This window comes from Stenella coeruleoalba (assembly GCF_951394435.1).
Source record: "Stenella coeruleoalba genome assembly, chromosome: 7".
NCBI classification, from domain to species: domain Eukaryota; kingdom Metazoa; phylum Chordata; class Mammalia; order Artiodactyla; family Delphinidae; genus Stenella; species Stenella coeruleoalba.
This window is the reverse complement of record NC_137153.1, coordinates 69,635,858-69,656,349: the sequence shown is the minus strand read 5'-3', so window position 1 is coordinate 69,656,349 and position 20,492 is coordinate 69,635,858. Positions and strand designations below refer to the sequence as shown.

Genomic DNA, 20,492 nt, shown 5'->3' with positions numbered 1-20,492 from the left:
CAACAAAACTCCTGTTCCAAGCTATTTATTATCCAAAGCGTCCCCTTTCATTATGCCTTGGGCCACTGGAATCAATGGGAGGATGTGAATTATTGAACAAGTATGAGGGCTGAGTATGTGCATGGGGTGAGTCAGGACGGTTGTAGAGTCAGAAGTTACTTACTGAAGGGCACACGGAAAATCTCCTTGCTTTCAACAGTATCATTCTCTGAGAATTCTCCTAATTGCTCGGGAGATCAGAGCTGGAAAACTTGAAACATAGTGCTCCAAGGAGCTCTTTCTTTGCTTCTGTGATGGCTTAGCACAGAGCCTGAGAGCACAGTGCGTCCCAGATGCCTGAGTTAGTAAGTGAATGAATCAACAGATAAACACATGGGAAGAAAGAACACACTTACTACTATTGGCTGTCTGAAGTATTCGTCCACCGCAGCACCCTGGAGACTGGACAGGTTAACCCCGTAGAAACACTGCTGGTACCTAAAACAGGTAGCACAAAGAATCAGCATGTATCTGTCCTGCGTCCCCAAGACCCACAGAGCTGTGATGCGCTGCGAGGCTGCCTCACTGGTCCTCTAAGTTAGCCCTGGAGCAAGTGTGAGAAAGTGTGAAGGGCAAGGGGTAGATTAGAGGAAGAAATCTCTCTAGAGAATCTGCACTTGAACTGGGGTGGGGAGAGAAGGGAGGAGGCAGCTGAGATGGAGGAAATTACTTGTGGGGAGAATACTGACAGGGATATTTGGGGGCAGGAAGGCCTTAGGGTCCCCACCCTTGACTTCACACCACAAGGTGGCTGCCTGCTCCAGGACATGCCTTCCATGTCGCGAAATACAATTCCTTGGCCCTCTCATTATCTCAACCCAGAGCACAACTTGAGATCTCCAAAGCCTCTTGATACTCCCCCAACTGTTTTAGGAAACAGATTTCCCCTTTCTGTTCTTCCATAGCCACTGGCCTGCACCTTGCTGGCATTTGCCATGGTGGCCAACACCACTTAGAGTCACAAGTCAGTGACAGCTGTGTCTGGTGGTGAACTGGAGCTGACTCATCACTGGGCACATTTCCTCCCAATTCTGTGGTCAGGGACATCTGGACCACAGAAATGGACAAATTCTACAAGTGCTTCCTCCCCTCACTGAGCCAGATGTGAAGCGTCCACCGGCACATGACTGGTGCCTGGAGCACGGCAAGAACTCCCTGCCAGCTTGGCTAATGGTCTTGGCTCTCTACAGAGATCTAGGGTGTGCATTAAGAGTGGCTTTGTTCACACTCTGCCACTGACTGACTGTGTGCAGTGGGCAAGTCACCTGAACTCTGTGCTTCCGTTTCCGTATCTCTAAAATGGGAATAATTATAAGCTGACTTTGTAGGGTTTCAGTAAGGGTTAAATGAGTTACTATAAGTAAAGCACTTTAAGCAGTGCTGGGCATTTCGTTACTACTACATAAGTGTTGGCTATTATTCCCTGAACTTCACCTTCTCAGATCAGCACTGTGCACTAGGGCAGTGCTTCCCAGTGTGACTGCGCCATGGGACTACTTGGAGAGCTTGTTAAAAATTCCAATTCCCAGGCCCAACTCCAGAAAGGCTTGGGGCCCTTATCACTAGAGGCTGAAGGCCTTTATCCCTAGATTGAAAAGAGTTTTCCCTACTAAGGGTGTGTGTGCACATGCTGTATATAGCCTGTGAATCAAATGGAAATTCAATTCATCAGTGTCTATCCTCCCACACCCCTACACCTGCTGACCTGCAGGGAAAAGAGAGAAAAAAGACACAGAATAATCATAAAAACTGGGGGCGTGCAGTTAGATTTTCAGTCAAAGTAAGGATCTTAATCAGGAGGCGATGCCTCAGAGGCCCTCACGAGAGGCAGGGAGGCCTAATATTGTTAAGTCAACAGCTAACCGCCAACCTGCAAGCAAAACCCCATCCCCCAGAGCCTCTTACAGATCCTGAAGGGCTTATACCATTTCTCACCTCTGAGCCTTTGCCTATTTTCCCTCCTGCCTAGAATGCTCCTTTCCTTCTATTGCCCTATTAATTCCTACTCAATCTTTGTGACTCAGCTCAAATATTTCCATTTGAAAATGTAAAACCTGGTATTACAATTAAATATTCAAGTTTTAGGCACTTAAAAGCAGAAGTTATTCTTTTTCTTTCAGTGTATATTTAGCACTTAGCATGGAGCCTCGAATACGGTTAGGGCTAAAGATATCTACGTATCTATCTATGCATTTAATGAATGAACGGAGAACTTGGTGTCCTAAATGGCCCTGTGTGTGGGCACTGGTGCCAATAAGGACAATGGGGAAACAGAAAATCATTCGCCAAAGTTTCTTTGGCTTCATCTCTCGTTTCCTAATCTCCTTCCATCAAGGGCCAGAGCCAGGCTGTCCACAGGTAAAGCCAGACTGCTGTGCATCACTTTATAAGTACACATTTTGAAAACAAGACTCCTATAATCCTAGAAAATGTTTGGAAACAGAACACTGTAAGTTTAGACGATCTTTTCAGTATTTAGAAAGAGAATGGAAGTTTTCTTGGGGAAGTAAGTCATTATCACAAAATTTTTTATTGGAGGGAAGGGGGGAGAGAGAGGGAAGGGGAAGAGAGGAGAGGGGTGGGAGGGAAGAAGGGGTGAAGACAGGCAAGGCGAGAGGAGTGGAGGGTCAGACAGAGACAGAGAACTTCCCAGAAAGCCCAGAAGGACTCAACCTTGACTGTCCTTGAGAATCCCCTAGAAAGCTTTTAAAAAGTGCTGATGCCTGGACTGTATCCCCCAAGTTGTGATTTATATGATCTGGGGGTGTGGCCCTAGCACTTGTTTCCAAAGCTCAACAGGTGATTCTAATGCACGATCAGGGTTGAAGACGACTAAGTTAGCTGTTCTAGAATCCTGGCCAAGTAGGTGAAAGAGAAAATCCCAAAGGCAAAGACAGCCCTCCACCTGGCAGTGGCGGAGGCTGGGAACTGCTCTCTATTCTCTGTGTACTGGAGTCTTTGCATTCAACCTCAGCTCTGAGAGGGGCCCAGGATGTGCCATTCCCTTTGTGTGTTCACTGCCAATTAAAACCCAGCAGCCAAGATCAGTGTGGTGCAAACGGGCACCATTCCTGGGGCAGACGGAGAGCTGTAGGCAAAGAGCCCACTCCCTGGGTTTTAAAAACTTTCTGGCTGGACCATACTTCCATTCCTTAGAAATCTCAAATCTCCTTCTGAAATGCATCATAAAATAATGAAAGCAGATGGGAGGTGGCACCTTTCTGGGTTTCCTAAGATACACTGCTGGGGGATGGATCAGGAAACGAATCTGTTGACTTGGAAGCTGGGGATAAGTTCCATTGTTCTCATCGTATGTGGGTTTTATTTTCCAAGTTAGCTTATGGCCTCTTTATGAGCGCATAAGGAGGAGTCTACATGCATGTTTTTCTCTTGACTTCAAATTTCAAGTGTACCTCCCTCTTCCTCTCCTCCTTCTCCACCGTAAGACATGCAACATCTGAAAAATCCTGCAAATACAGTCCAGAAGGAAAACAATCTTACAATAGCTACACCTGAACACACCCAGAGTACAGCAAAAGAGGCCACCTATTTACCATCCCATCAGCCTCTCCATGGTCTCCATGCAGAGCCGAGCTTGGAGAAGCATGCAGGGGAATCCTCTCTCTTGGGTCTCTTTTGTTTTTGTCTCTCCTCTAGCTCACCTTGGTCTTTTGTCCTTCCTCCTCCCACAGTGTCCTGGATCTGTCTTAGAAGGATGGTGGTACTGCCCGAGGTTCTCTTGCAGAAGTTAACAGTGGGGGGTTTCTCTAACACACACACTCCTTTGTCTTGCTAATATGAACCACACTCTCGTAGCATAACTCAGATGTTTGACTGTAATAAAAATCTTTCAGAAACTAACACAACATTGTAAATCAACTAGACTCCAATAAAAATTTTTTTTTATATCTTTGCTTCCTCATTCTATTCTAACAAAAAAATTCACTCATCCCCATTAAATACTTCCTTCCTTTAAAAAGGCCAAAAAAAGAGAGAGAGAAGGAAGAAAAGTTAAGGGAGGAAGGAAAATCCTATTCTGCTGTTTGACAATTAAGCAACTTTTGGGTATCTTAATGGAATATGTTCTACCAGAATTAACAACCAGTGATATGCCAACCTGAGGAGAGACATATATAACCCTAAGAACTAGGAAACAAAAACGAGGATCCAAAAACGTCACCTAAGCCGCACACGATGCTGAGGATGCAGCGTAAGAGGGTTGCTGGAATGGCCTGCTGGGAATGCCTGGTAGGAGAAGGATGCATGCCTAGAAACAAACTGCAACTTTGTTTGATTTCTTATACATTCCTTTTATATAGCAGGACTTGAAGCTTGGCTCTTTTTAACAATTTTCTGCATCAACAGCATGCAGACATACCATTCTGTAAAGCGGTATCTATAAAGATGCTCAGCTCATTATGTCTCTGGTTTTGCTGGCTTAAACCCTAGCAAAGTGGCTTATATTTTACATGGGCTATATTTATATGCTTTTTTATTTGTAAAAATAGGGTTTTTTTAGTATAAAGGAGAAAGGGAAATGGGTGCACAGGCCTTAAAAGAAATCAAGCTTCAGACTGCCTCTTTCATTAAGAAAGGGAAAGCCTGGGATTCTGTAAAGGAATCCATGGAGCACCCCTCGGTGTACCAACATAAATCTAGACATTACTGGTTTGTATAAGAATTGGACCTATGGAAATGGATCAGAAGAAAAAGTGGATCAGTCAAGACAACTATGGTGGACATCTTTTGTTCATTCTACCCAGCAAAGAGTTGCTCTTCTTCTGATTACGGCACCAGATTTTCTTCTGAGAGGCACTTCTTCCTCACTCTCAGTTCTTGGGGTTTGGATGGTTTGACTCTGACTCTGCCCTCAGCAATAAATTCTGGCATGTAGCTGAGCTGTAGCCAATCAGAGTGTCTTATCTCTCTGGCCTTAATGATGGACTCAGGGTTAAGCATGTGACCCAAGGAAAGTCAAGTCTAAGACTTTTGTTCAAACTGTTGCAACAGAGAAGTGGACATGGAGCTATGAGTCTATAAATCTGGATTTGCTGGAAACCACATTGCTGCTATGAGGGAAGAGCCCTATCCAAGAATGGAGCTGAGCTAAGGGATAGAGAGAGACCTGGACCCAATAAGTGTCTGTGCCCTGGAAGCCATTTGTGCCTGAGAAGCTGAATCTACTCAGGCTTTTCAGATACGTTAGTCAAAAATATCCTTTTTTTTAAGCCATTTTAAAATTCTTTCTTATGTCACTTAAAACCATAAGTGCCTTAACTAAAAAGAAAACAGTTAATAACAGTGTGCCATTATGTGTGCTATGAATATAATTCTGATGAATAGTTTTGCCTAATTCAGGGGAGTCCTAATTCTGTGAGTACAGAACTAAAGTGCTTTAGCTTAAGAGTGTATAGAACCAGGCCCAGGGATGATGAAGTGATGTCTGCTGAAGTTGAACTCTGTTTGAAAATGGAGAGCTCTGATGCGAGAGGATCCAGAAACTGAAATAGTGTATCCCTGACTACACAGATCTGGATGTGTATGGGCCCAGTGGCAGAATACTATGAAAGAGCTATGAGTTTGACATAGGTTACAAAAAAGATGAATACAGAAATTGAGGCTTATTTCATGAGCAAAAGCCTGGTGAGTTCAAGAGCTGCAGACATAAAAGAGAACCAGAGGAAATATTAAGAAGAAATACTGGGTAGCTGAACGAAGGTTATAGTCCCAGGAATCACTGAATGTAAATGAAGTAAGGACAGTGGCATATGAAAGTCCAAACACAATTGTGTTGGTAGTATTCCTGCAAAAGTTCTCTGTGATACTTTGTGCATACACTTGACTTCCGACAAAAATTTGGTTGTATCTCACGGTAATTTGAAATGTTCTTATTTGGTCCATATGGTATTCCTAAGAACCAGTGACTATCAGGGCCAAATATATTTTTGGGAAAGACCAGAAGGCCTAAACTTCTAGCTATACCAAAAGAACCTTTAGTAGAAATTTCAGTTTGGGGGCAGAATTAGCCTAAGAACAAACCATCCAGTGCCTTTGCAGTAGAATGTAGCAGCTTGTGCATTCAGCGGAATGGATTCCCTTCAAAATAACGTTTCTCAGCAACACCATGGTCAAGGAGGCATTTAGTAGAGTCAGAGTGGAAAGGTGCAAGAAGGGAGCTCTCACTGCCCGTGGCAGAATTCTGCTTACGTTCATCTTCCCTTGTCCTTTCTAAGCACAGACTTCTGATTTCTGTAAAGAACAGCTGACTACAGACCATCCACCACTAGCATCCCTGCTATCGCTCAACTCGCTCTGCCGTTGTCAAGCATGATGGGTGTGTACAGCCCACTCACAATACTCTGAAAAGGAAACTGGGAAATGTCTTTTGGTTCCTTAAGTGGTATATCACCTTTTAAGGGTCACCTCAGATCCTCTGTCTTATCTGCCTCTGGAGTCCTCAGCCAGGTATTCTGCCCCTGCTGTGTCAAGGTATGGACTCATCTGACTCCACGTGAGCACAACCCAGCAGCGCCTCACCTCAGACCTGCACTGTGTGCTCTCCCCTCCTGCCCTGAGCATCCCTGCAGACTGTGGGGCATGAGGTGCCCTGACCCCCATTTGGTGTCCATGCATGTACAACCCCGAAGTGCAGACTACTTAATGTTAGGGGTAAACAGTTGCCCAATGAGGAGTTAAGAGCCAATGGATAAATACATTTCTCTCCCATCATCTGTGTAAACTGTCCTGAGATACAGTTCATTTGACCTCTAAAGATGGTCCTGAGGGATCAAGCAATCTCTTGGTATTTGCTACCATGTGGTGGTCAGCTCAGTTATGCACTTTTGCATCATCTCTCCCTCCTTTCCTGCCTACCTCTGTTTTCTCCTCATAATTGTTTTACTGGGATGGCATTCGTTAATAAAGTAGCTCATGAGCTTTGCCTAAGACCCTGATTCCTGGGGAACACAAGCTAAGACAATCAATATGGGTGTGGCCCTCGAATGTAGAATTACTGGTAAGTGTGGAGGGAAAACTCTTAGCATGTAGTTTCATCACAATTACTAACAGTCTCACTAGTGGCTAATTAGGATGCAGTAAAGGTGGAAGGTGAGGCACTGGGCTATATGGTAACTGCGTGCTTGAAGTTTTGGGGTGATGATAATTATATGGATTGAGGCTCTGAGCCTTTGGACCCCTATTAACAGAGACAAGGCTCTGTTAATAGCATTGGAAGCTTTGCAAAAAGAAGACTATTATCTCAGAGCAGTCAACTCCCAACTTAAGTCACACTGTGAAATCCAGAGGGCTTCCTTAGCAGAATTTCAGGGAATTCATATCTCCTTGGTGCTCCAAGGCCTTCTGTGCAGAAAATCAGGTATAGAATTTGAGAGTTAAAAGCCATATTCTTGAAACTGGAACTGCCCCGTCTCCCCACCCCAAACAAGATAGTAAAGCAGCAACAGTGGAAGAGTTGCAAAGGATGTTGGGTGTGCAACCTTGACAGATCTTACATATCACAGCTGGGGCCCTGACAGGAAGAGACTAGGGCCCTGAGACCTGGAATTAAGATAGTAGAGTGGACAAGGCAGAGAATCCTGAAAAGACCTTCCCAACTCCTCTGAATCCTTCAAACCAGCAGAAGCCCAATTCTCATCTGTCCTGTCAGAGAAGGACAGCTTCCCTTTGCCTGAAGGCTGCACAACAACTCCTCTTGAAGCCTGGGCCTTGCAAGATAATCTTATTCCCCTCAAGATCTGCCTCACTGTTGCGCACTGCCTCCAGGCTAATGGTCCCTCATTGCTGTCAGGATGGTAACTCCAGCACAGCCCAAGCAGTAAGTACAATTCCTACTCCAAGGAGGAGATAACTTACGTGACTAAAACATTAGAGAAGCCGGTTAATATTTTCTGCTAAGAACCAGGGAAATGGGTATTGGAGTGGACTTTAAGGGTGTTGGACTAGTGGGGGTAGAATATGTCAGCATAGGGTGCAATTCATCAACAACGGCACTCCCAGGATTCAATGTTCTAGCAGATACCACTCCTAGTAGTCTGCTGGGATGTATGTCACTTTGAAGCTCGGTCATCATGATGGCCTGCAGTTAATGAGATGGAGATTCCAGAATTTCTGCAGTATAGTATTGAGGAAGGGGTCCAAGGCTCAGAGAGGTGGAAATGCTAGACGGATTTACTGTGTAAGATGTAAGATTGTTCCACCTGACTATTCTCAGGCAAAGTCCAGGAAACTCTCCATTCATATAGGTAATGGGGAACAAACTAGTGAAAGATTTGAGGCATGCTGTCCTCAGTACATCAAAGACAGTGACGGGTGATGCTGCCACTAAATTCTGCTCCGAAGGAGCATAATCTGGATGGAATTTCAGAATGTCAGAAGCAAGCAAGCAGTAATTAACCATCATAGGCTAGAATGACATAATTCCTGTGCTGGACGGCAAGACTAGAGTGGCAGTCAGGGTACCTTGATCCAGAGGGACCTGTAAGTGGTTGCTAAAAGGTCCTAGTGTTACCAGAGAGGTGAAATACATGCACAGTGACTAGACAGTACTCAATTTCTATAACAACAACAAAAATCTTGGTAGCTTACGAGCAGGATATCAGCTGTCACAATGGGAAGATTAGGTCCCTCATCCAATTTCCAGATCTAACTTAGACATCTGGTTTATGGATCCAGTGACCACTGGCCCATGACTGAAGTGGAAACCCAGTCCCTTGAGGGAGGACTCTGCAATGCCACTGCAGGAACATATGGTAAACATTCCCCAATTCTTCTCTGTGGCAAAGCAACTATGTAGGAGAAAGGAGAATATCTAGATTTTTTTGAGGAATGTGAGATAAGAAGTGATATTGATATGAGAAATCTTAGGATATCTCTGGTTAGTAAGGGTTTATGGAGGTAGCAAAGGAAGGTCTGACCAAGTCTATTGCACAGGGTGTCCAATGAGTTCATACCCACCATGTAGTTATTTTCCCAGTCCCTGAATGTGCAACTGGGATAGACATATTCAGCAACTGTTAGAACCCTCACACTGGCCTCTGAAGAAAGGGCTATGACAGTTGTACAAGGAAAGGTCCCATCCCTTAAACTCCCCACCCCCAGGTAGGTAACACTGTTATCTTTAGTTTATAAATAAGAAACTTGGGTCTAAAAGAAATTAGATTAACTTGGCTAAGGTTTTACAGTTAGTAATTGACAGAACCAAGAATTAAACACAGTTGAATCTGGTTCTAGAGTCTGATTTATCTAGTTTTTAACTACTGCCTACTTGCCTACGCTTGTATGTTCTATAACTGTAATAACTGTAATGAGGTAAACTAGTATCATCTCAAACTTCTTGAGAATATTTGGTTACTCCTCTTAATTGATCCTATGTATATATTTTTCTTGATATGAGAATCCATTAAAAATTGTATTTAAAAGCCTTGGGTTTAACCCCCTGAACCAATTATATATTTTCAGTACTGTCAGTAGTACCCACCACCTAAAGAAGTTTTACAGCTGAGAATGATGATTCTTCATGACTGAGCCTTACTCGCAGGAGATACTTTTCAGAATCTTAATTAATAAGGGCCGAGGAATCTTAATCAAGTAAGAAAAGGAAATGATTCATTCTGTAGGTGACTGCTACTAACATCAGAATGTAGTAAGCTTGTCTACCAAGAGTGAACCCCATGACTGGTTATTTAAAAAGGCTAAAGTTATATGCTTACTGCACACTTAAATGAATTTTAGAGTTGAATGTATATTTGAAAGACTGTTAAGTGTAAAAAAAGTAAAATATGAAAGAAGTAGAAGGAAGCTAATACCAGACTCAGGGTGGGGAAGCTTTTTCTCAAATAAAGGAAAAGAAAGAAACTGTAAAATAAAATATTGGTAGATTTACACACATAAAAGTTTTTAACTCCTTTCGTGGTAAAAACCACCACAAAGAATATTACAAGGCAAAGAGAAAATTCTGAAGAAACTACAACAAAGTCTTAATACGCTTAATATATAAAGAAATCTTATAAATAATGCATCTGTCTTCTAGTTAACAAAAATGTATTCAGCAATTATGATCATCTAGGTCAGACGATGGGGACACAGCAGTAAATCGAACAGCCACTCTTACAGAACTTGTAGTCTCATGGGGGGAAATGGCCAAGAAATAAAACAGATAAGTAAAAGCATATATATGGCAGAAGATAATAAGTGCTATAGAGAAAAAGGCAGTGAGAAGTGGGATAAGGGCTTCCAGGAGGGAAGAGATGACAAGTTTTAACTGACAGATGGTCTCCCTGAGATGATGACAGGTGAGCTAAGACCTGAAGGAGGTGAGAGCGAGCCCCAGTGACACCTGCGTTTCAGGCAGAGGGAAGGGCAGTGAGGTGCCAGCAGGCCTAGTATGTTCGAGGGGAAGCAGGGAGCCCAACCAATGAGGCCAGAGTGGAGAGGACAAGAGAGCAAGTAGCAGGAGATGATGTCCGAGGGACAGCAGGGTGGAACTTGATCAGGCGGAGTCTTACCATCTATCGGGAGAACTCTGGACGTTCTTATGGAGATGATCGGAAGCCAGTGGAGGGTTCTGGGTGGAAGAATAACATGACCTAATCATGTGTTACCAAGATCATGTTGGTTGTTGTTGAAAAAGAGGAAATGAGTTAGGAGGCTATTTCAAGACTGTAGTAGAAGCAGGGTTTTTTGTTTTGCTTGTTTTATGTTTGTTTTGCAGGGGTGGGCAGGGGGTGGTGGTGAAAATCAGCAGCTTGCCTTTGGATGTATTAAATTTACGATGCCCAACAGACATCCAAGGTGAGCTGTCACCAGCCACTTGGACATCCGAAGTCTATGGTTCTGGGGAGAAGTCTGGCCTGGAGTTCTAACTATGGGAGTTGTCAACATAAAGACGGTATTTAAATGAGATCAGTAAGAAAGTTACCACAGACAGAAACAGGAAGACATCTAAGAACTAACCAGGAGTCAATCCAACATCAAAGATTTGAGTCATGAGGAAGAATCAGCAAAGGAGAATTAGGGCCAATAAGGAAGGAAGAAAATCAGGCTTAGGCTCAGAAGTGAAGAGTCAAAGGCATCAAGCGGCGGTGTTGATAGTTAAGTCAGGTGAGGACTGAGGATGGGTTGTACCTGGGGATCTCATTTATTTAGCCTGTTGGTTATTCCTCAGTCTCTCAGCCCACTCCCTCAGAATACACCCAGACTCACTTTTTGCATCCCCCTGCCTCCTTTCAGCCAGCATCCACTTCTTTGCCTCTTCTAACAGAAATCAGAAATCGTGCAAGCTTTCACCACCTGTTCCTTGCATCAATACAACAGAAGGCCTTCATGCTAGTAGTCTAATGCAGAAACCCCCTTATAAAGGGACAGAAAGTAGAAACAGAGTGAAGGCTATGAATTTTGATAACTATATATTAAAAAATTTTGTGTGTGTATCTGTTGACTAAAAATAAAACCATTCAAATGCACCAGCTATCAAAGAAATACAGATTAAAAATAAATCGGTCACCATTTTTTTTGCAAATCAAACTGGCATTTAACAGAACATATCCTGTATGGGCAAGACTCAGCAGACATTCTCATATACCACTGGTGGAAGTGTTAATTGGTAAAGCTTTTCTACAGGGCAATTTGGCAACATATAAGAATAATTTTTTTTTTTTTTTTGCAGTACGCGGGCCTCTCACTGTTGTGGCCTCTCCCGTTGCGGAGCACAGGCTCTGGATGCGCAGGCTCAGCGGCCATGGCTCACGGGACCAGCCGCTCAGCGGCATGTGGGATCTTCCCAGACCGGGGCACGAACCCGTGTCCCCTGAATCGGCAGGCGGACTCTCAACCACTGCGCCACCAGGGAAGCCCCAGAATAATTTTTGTAAAGTTCCTTCTTCACACCTTTTGGTCCAGTGATTCTGCTTCTAGCAATTTATTGTAAGGTAATAATCAGAATGTACAAGATTTCTATAACAGGATGTTCACTTTAGCATTGTTTCCTATAAAATTTATAGAAGTCTATAAAATTCTACATTCTTGTGGAATATAGGAACAATACCTTAGTACTGTTTCTTAACAGAATGTATAGGGTTAAATTATAATTAATAATTTAATACCCAACATTGGATCTTGAGTCGATAAATTACAAGAGAGCCACAAAAGAAATACTCTGCAGCAAAATAATATCTAAAAGACCTGAGAACATGTCCACAAGGTATTAATAACGTTTTTAAAAAGTGCTATAAAATGGTATTTATGGTATGAGTCTAATTTTATAAAGAAAAAGAAAAATGAGAAAGGTATCAACTAAAATCTTGATAGTAATTATTTCCATACATGTTTGAGATCACAGGAGTTTTTATCAGAAATATTTATTGAGGGCCTACCATGTGGCAGGATAGGTAGTGAACAGTGACAATATTCCAGCTCTTGCAGTGCTTACATTCTATGAGGAGGGATACGGACAATAAACAATAATAAGTAAGTCTTTTAGGAGGTGATAAGTGTTGGAGGAAAAATACAGAGCAGAAAAAGTGGGATTAGGAGTGGTATGGCTGCCACTTTAAATATGGTGGTCAGGGTAGGTCCTATTGAGAAGCCATTTAACAAAGACTTTATGGAGTTGAAGGAATTAGCCATGTGAATCTGGAGGGAAAGGTATTCCAGAGAAGGATGAGCAAATGCAAGGCCCTAAGGTGGGAGTGTGTCAGGTACGCCTGAGGATGGGCAAGGAAGTCTGGGAGGCTGGAGTGGAGTGAACACAGCAGTAGAAAATGAGGAGCCAGACTGGGGAGAACCTACTGGAGGGCTTTGGGGATGTTGGAATAGACAGGTTAAGCTACCGTAATAACTGAGATGAGAGATGACAGTGTTGTGATCAAGTGGAAACAGTAAATACAGGGAGAACTGGTCAGATTCTGGATATACAGTTGATCCTTGAACAAAAGGGGGGGTTTGTTCGTGCACCCACCCTCCACGCAGTCAAAAATGCTCATTAGGGCTTCCCTGGTGGCGCAGTGGTTGAGAGTCCGCCTGCCGATGCAGGGGACAGGGGTTCGTGCCCAGGTCCGGGAAGATCCCACATGCCATGGAGTGGCTGGGCCTGTGAGCCATGGCTGCTGAGCCTGCGCGTCCAGAGCCTGTGCTCTGAAACAGGAGAGGCCACAACAGTGAGAGGCCTGCATACCCCCCCCACCAAAAAAAAAAAATAAAAAAAAAATGCTCATTAACTTTACAGTCAGCCCTCTGTATCCACGGTTCCACATGCACAGATTCACATGTAGGGCTTTAGTATATATTTATTGAAAAAAGTCCGCACAGTTCAAATCTGTGTTGTTCGGGGTCAAATGTACTTTGGAAGTAAAACCAACATAATTTCTTAATGGTTTAGGTATGGGGAACAAAGAAAGAAGGCCTTCAAGATACGGAGCCTGAATGATTAGGAGGATAAAGTTGTCAGCAATTGAGGTGGAAAGACTGTGTGTAGAGCAGGTGTGGGGTGGCAGTGGGGGAGATCAGGAGTTGAGCTGTGGACATGGTGCGTCTCTCCAAGGGCAGACGTCCAGGAGGCAGGTGGCTATGGAAAAGTATGGCGTTCACAGGACAAGTCTGGAGAGATACACTCGGAAATCATTAGCATAAAGATGGTATTTGAACTGTGGGAATGGGTGAGCTCATCAAGAGAGTTCTTACTACCTAGAGAGTATTAATAATCACAGTAGACTGGCTGGGCTCCCCGTCAAACATGAAAACATGTTCCCTTTATTCCATTAAAAAAACTACCTTTTTTATACCTCACTTCCCTGGTCAGCCACCACCCATCTCTCTAACTCCCTTTGCAGTGAAATTCCTCAAAAGGGGTGTCTATACTCAACAGTCTCCAACTCCGCCCCCACCCCCACCCCCGCCGACTCCTTGATTTCTCTCAAGGCATTCTGCCAAAACCATCCGTGCAGCAGATGGTACTGCTGGGAGATCACAGAAAAACTGCCTGGACAACCAACCTCCCCTGTGAAGTCTGGCATACTCTGTCACCTGAAATTCCTCTCCCTCCAACCTCTCCATTTAAGATAGAAACATTTAGGGTCAGCATGACCTTACATGACATCATCGCCCCCCTCTGTCACCACACACATACACACTAAGAGGCCATTCACCCCCACTGGAAATTCTGTGGCTTGTAGTTTCAAAATTACAGATTGAATCGAAGCCGTTAAAGGTTATGAAACTGGGGTGGGAAAGCCTATTTTGCCAGAAAAAACTGGGGAGAAAGAAAACTCATAACCCTTCGACCTCACTCATAGCACTTTGTAATGTGGGAAAGCAAAGCACTTCCTATTTCCTGCCCCTTCACCAATGGACGGCATTACAAAGAGAAAGCCCTGGAAATCAACTCTGGATATTGCCGTTGTACGGTTCTGCATCCTCAGCCAGAACTGAGAAGTTTACATTTTCATTCACATTCTCACCCCCCTGCCGCTGCATGCTGTGCTCCCTCCTACGCGCCTCACATCCCCACTTGGATGGTATCTGTTCTGTTTCTCCCTCCCACAGGTCCAATATTGTCATTCTCCTCCCCTCCTTCTCCTTATAAAAACCAGTCTCAGGAAAAGAAGGCAGAAGGAATGGTGGTTGCAAACTGGCAGGAGTTTTGTGTTAGTTCTCATTTTACCAGTGGAAGAAACCAAGTCTCAGACGATGAAGTGAACTGCCCAAAGGTCAACAGCTAATTAGTAGGAAAGCTCCAAAAATTTCGGGTCAACTCATATACATGAAGGTATATTGATTGATCTGCTCTCTGACAAAGGCATGTTCTAGCAGAAGCCATAGCCTTGGGCCAAAAGAATGGATGAAGGAAGTGGAAAGGGAGGAACAGCAGGCAGGGGGAGGATGCTATTATTTTAGCCTTAGGGCAGTTTTTTGGATGTTTGATTTTGCCTAACTGGCTCCCTTATTTGTCTATTTCAGCAGTCCTCAACAGGGGGTGATTTTGTCTTCCAAGGGGATGTTCGGTAATCTCTGGAGACATTTTTGGTTGCCACAACTAGGGGGGAAGGTGCTACTGGCATCCAGGAAGTACATGCCAGGAAAGGTGCTAAACAGCCTACAGTGCACAGGACAGTCCCTGACCCCAGTGTATGACCCACAGTGTCAACAGTTTAAGAACTCTGGTTTACTCTGAAAGGAGGGGAAGAGAGAAGAGAACGTTACCAAAAGTTGGCTCTGGAGTGGTGTTCCAAGTACAGCTGTTCATCAGAAAAGGGGGCCAGGTGGATGTCGCCGAACGTCGGGAACATCATTCCTATTGAGCAGAAGACAATAGACTCAAAGTTGACTCCTACTGCCTTCTTACTTGAAGACCTGCCACTTGACCTGTTCCATTCTTTCATTCCATCTCAGTTATTACACAGCAGGCTAAAACGTAAACTTGCCTCAAAGCAATGATAAGAAAATCAGGCAGAAGATTAGACGGCATATAAAAAAGAATGTCAAAGCAAGACACAAAGCTACATTATAATAAAAGTTTAGAGTCCTAGGTGAGGCATTTAACCTGGCATATTAGCTTTCTCAGCTACTGGTTGTTTTTTTTTAACATCTTTATTGGAGTATGATATTTTTTTTAAATTTATTTTATTTTTGGCTGCATTGGGTCTTCGTTGCTGTGCGCGGGCTTTCTCTAGTTGCGGCCAGCAGGAGCTACTCTTTGTTGCGGTGCACAGGCTTCTCATTGCGGTGGCTTCTCTTGTTGCAGAGCATGGGCTCTAGGCTCGTGGGCTTCAGTAGTTGTGGCACGTGGGCTGAGTAGTTGTGGCTCATGGACTCTAGAGTGCAAGCTCAGCAGTTAAGGCGCACGGGCCCAGCTGCTCCGCAGCATGTGGAATCTTCCCGGACCAGGGCTTGAACCTGTGTCCCCTGCATTTGGCAGGCAGATTCCCAACCACTGTGCCACAAGGGAAGTCCCTGGAGTATAAATGCTTTACAATGGTGTGTTAGTTTCTGCTGTATAACAAAGTGAATCAGCTGTACATATACATATATCCCCATATCCCCTCCCTCTTGCGCCTCCCTCCCACTCTCCCTAACCCACCCCTCTAGGTGGTCACAAAGCACCGAGCTGATCTCCCTGTGCTATGCAGCTGCTTCCCACCTCAGCTACTAGTTTTTCTTCCTTTCTGTATGTCCGGTGCTTGGAATTCTGGGCACTTCTTTTATTTATTTATTTTTTCTTTTATTTATTGTAAAAACAACTTAGCTTTGAAAACAACATTCCATCATCCTATCACATTATTATTTTCATTCTTAGGCTTTGTCGATGTATAATCATATCGACTATTTATCTTTTTAAGTGCTGTTAGAACCTATGCTTATGTGCAGGCTCACCATCCTCCACGCTGGGAAGCCCGCAGCACTTGTGTTTTGTTCCTGACATTTGCAGTCGCTGGGGGAAAAGGCAGATAACTTAGCAGGCAAACAAACACCTAGGCTGGCAGACCTGGAGTTGGGCCCTTCTGGGCAGGCAGATGTGGCGATCAGCATTATTATTCTCATCATCTAAAAAACCACAGATCTTCATTATCATCATTCTAATAATAATACCTAAAAGTTCTTGTTTATGTTAACTCTGCCTTGAACCTTTTTATGGGCTTCCCATGTATTAATTCATTTAATCCTCATAATAATATAAAGTAGGTTCTATTATTGTATCCATTTTATAAATGAGAAAACTAAGGAACAGGGAAATTTAAATGATTCAGCCATAACCACAGAGCTAATAAGTGGAAGGAAAAAACCCAGGGGTGAAATCTCTTCCAACAGTCAATGGTCTCATACTTTAACGATGCTCCCCTTGATGTCCGTTAAAATAGAACAGATCATTTTAATTACGGTATTTTCAGAGGTGGTCAGAGAAAAACCACGACTGTAACATCATTCATACTTCTCCATGTAAATCTCAAGCACTATCGTTAAAACAATAATGATTGCTTAGTGGTTTTTCAATTTCAAGATACAAGGATATTAAACAACTCTGGAAAAGTCATATGTATCATTATTTGTGTAAACCTGGGAAGTTTCAGAGGAGGATGTTCTGAGCCCAAGCCTAACAGGAATTGCAAAGATATTAGATAAAATGGAGGCGAGGAAATCATCAAAGGTAAAATATAAGAAAAATTCCCAGAGTAGAAGAAAATGAGTCTTCTGATTTAACATACCCACTAAATGTCCAGCACAAGAATTTTAGAAGTTTCACACTAAGACAACTAGAAATGAAAAAAAAACTACTAAAAGCATCCAGAGGGAAAAACTATGTCATTTTAAAACTTCAGGAGTCAGAATGGCATTCGACTTCTCAACAGCAACATTGGGTACCAGACGCCAAAAAAAGATGCCTTAAAAATACTGAGTAAAAATTGTTTTCAAGTTAAAATTCTCTACCTAACAAAATGATAATACGAGGACTCGATAAACAGAAACTTCTCAACCACCCTTTCTCCAGAAGCTATTAGAAAATATTCTTTGCTGAAATGAATGGTATAAACCAAGAAAGGGGAAGACAAAAGAATATGGTGGGAAGTCAAAGTGTGGGGTAGCCACGCAATAGGACTAGAGAGCTACCAGTTCATGTGTGGTCGAGGAGGACAGAGCATTACAGGAGAATCCCACAAAATAAATATTTATAGGCAATCTGTCAGACCTGTTAAAGCATGGAAAAAATTAGTCATGAGTATACGGAAAACTAAACTAATGAAAAAACAAGGCAATTTACTCCAGGAAAAACAAAAGATTTCATGAAAAAAATATATAATCATATGCACCTACCATACCACCTGACTCAGCACTGAACAGTACTTACATTGTCATAATAATGTAAACACCAATTATTGATTTAAACAAGTAATAATCTAGGTCTATATTTCCTTCTATTAAAAAAAAATTCTGAAATCCAAAAAGCTCTGCAAAGCAACAGATTTTGGTAAGTTTGCAACATCATTTGATGGCAAAACCTGACCTGAACTGACATGAGTTTATAGTCCTTATTTATCCTACTTGGTATCCGTGTTCATGTTTTGTTGCAGAAATACTATGTGCTTCATTATGGAGGGCTGCCTCAGATCCCACTGGAGGTGTTCAGTAACACATGGTCTATGACTCTATGACCTTCCCAAAGTCCTCCAGATTTTGAATTCTGAAACATATGTAGCCTCGAGGGTTTGGATAAGGGATTGAGGACCTGTATAAATACATTTAGAGGATGGGGGGATGCCTCAAGAAGGGAAGGAGCTGCTATGCAGGAAAGCTAACTTCTCAACCAGAGAGTGACAAGAAGAGCAATATGATAAGTTTACATAGAAATATGTAGGTAACTAAGAGAAGCAACAGAGAATAGAGTTGAAAGGAAAAGCCTTCGGGGAGCAGTCTCTGGATAGGAAGAGGTGTGGCAGAGGGTGACTCATTTTCACTGTAAGCCTTTTTATTGTCATGTGATGTGGTAAGCTATGTCTTATTTTGATGGAAAATAAAAATAATTAGGAAAAAAGTCAATCATCCTTCCCCCAGGAATGCACAGGGTGGAGAGCTGATAAAATCAGTGTTCATTTCTACTTGTCTAGTTAAAGATACACAGCCGCATATAAAGTTTCATAACCATTTCAAATACCTGGGGAGAAAGGATGCCCAGATATTAAGTCTAAATATTCGGCTTAGAGGGCAGCTCGACAGATGCATGTTAATTAACTGTTTAAAGTCTCCTCATCCAAAAGCACCTAACCCTTTGAGAAAAATCCAGAAAAAAAATACAAATATTCTTTCTGGGAGGCCTTGAGGAGGAAATCCAAGCTACTTTGCTCTCATCTCCCATAGTTCAATTTTATCACATGAACACAAGGCCTCCAAGATCATCCTGGGCTGATTTATAACGGGAATGCTAATGGAGTTCTTGACGTTAGGTATACTTTGCCCAAGTTTATTTATTTCTGCATGAGTTTTTTAAAAAAAAAATGCCTATTTCTACATCCCTAAATTTTGAAACATGCAGGAAATGACAAACTTAAAGCTTTACTTATGCATATAGACCAGGTAACCTGGTGAGTAGGAGCTGTAGTTTATTCTCTGTTTTGTCTTCACTGGGTATGACTAGGGAGTCACAACAATAGTACCTTAAAGTAAGTAAAACCGGTAAGGAGCTGCAATTCTCATCAGAGATGCAACTGTTAAAACTGGCCAGTTACCTTCTAACCCTTAATCGAAAAAAATGTGCTGTTGGAACATGTCCACTCTCTCTGGTGAACAGTGGAAAGTCAGTGTGTGTGCAAGGAGTTGTGAGTGTGGGTTTCAGGGTCAGACAGATCTGGGGTCAAACCTCTGCTCTGTCACTTATTAGAGGTGTGTCCTTGCCACGATGCTTTCCCTCATCGTGCTTCAGTTTTCTCTTCGTAAGTGCAGATCGTAATACTGTCTCCCACTAAGCCAGGTCTCAATCTTGGCTCTACTGACATTTTGGGCTGGATAAGCCTTGGATGTGTGTGAGGGCTGTCCTGCACATTGAAAGATGTTTAGCAAGTCCCTGGTCCTTCCCCCTAGGTGCGGGTAGCACCACCTCTGCCAGCTGTGACAACTCAAAAACGTCTTCAGACATCACCATATGTCCCCTGGGAAAGGAGTACAAAATCACCAAGAGCCTCTGCACTAACCCTCCAAATAAACTGAAAACTTTCATTATTCACACTTCGTAAGGTTTTCATAAAATAATTTATGGAAATTGCTTAGCACACACAGACACTCGTTAAGCACAAACAGAATACTGGACTTTATATTATTATCTCGATTATACGTAGTGACCATAGGGAAAGAGACATACAGTAGGAAGAGAATATGTTAGAAAGAAGAAATGGACACGAGAGAGTTTCTCATATTACAGAAGGTCAACACTTGAAAGGGCTTTAGAGATTACTTCCAGTAATACAGATGGGGAAGCCAAGGTCAAAAGGTCAAGTGTTAGGCCAAGTTAGCTAAGGAAAACAGTGATTGAACTAGGACAAAAATACTCGGAACTGGTCTCCTTTACCATACTGAATACCACGCAGCCACTGCCATCAATGTCTTTTGGAGACTAGCTCATTTATTATGGGAGAATAGGATGAGAAAATCAGAGAACTGGTTTAATAGAAATGCTCTCTCCTCCTTTCTATAAAGGACTGATTATGGGGGAAGTAAGACAGCATATTTTACAGAGAAGTTAGCCTACTTTCTAAACCAGGAATTGGCCAACTCACCATTTGCTTTCAGCCATTTTTTGGAATGAAGGTAACTTTCCAACATCCTTTCATTGAACAGCATGTATCCCATGGGTTCTGAAATGATCACATCTACAGCCTCAGGAAGTGAGATTTCTTCAATTTTCCCTGGCAAAACAATGATCTTGTCTGAAAGGTGGTTACTTTTCACTAGCATCT

The 20,492-nt window shown here is 42.8% G+C and overlaps 1 protein-coding gene across 2 annotated transcripts in view; it reads right to left on the bottom strand.

The window, feature by feature from the left end:
- Nucleotides 1-20,492, bottom strand: part of LOC307189514 (histone-arginine methyltransferase CARM1-like) — a 288,148-nt gene that overhangs the window by 28,177 nt on the left and 239,479 nt on the right. For both annotated transcript variants that reach the window (XM_079927678.1, XM_079927677.1), the window contains exons 6-8: nucleotides 20,313-20,490; nucleotides 15,253-15,343; nucleotides 396-477 (exon numbers count right to left, since the gene is read on the bottom strand). In XM_079927678.1, coding sequence (XP_079783804.1) covers nucleotides 396-477; nucleotides 15,253-15,343; nucleotides 20,313-20,490 — 351 coding nt within the window. The remainder of the gene's footprint in view (nucleotides 1-395; nucleotides 478-15,252; nucleotides 15,344-20,312; nucleotides 20,491-20,492) is intronic.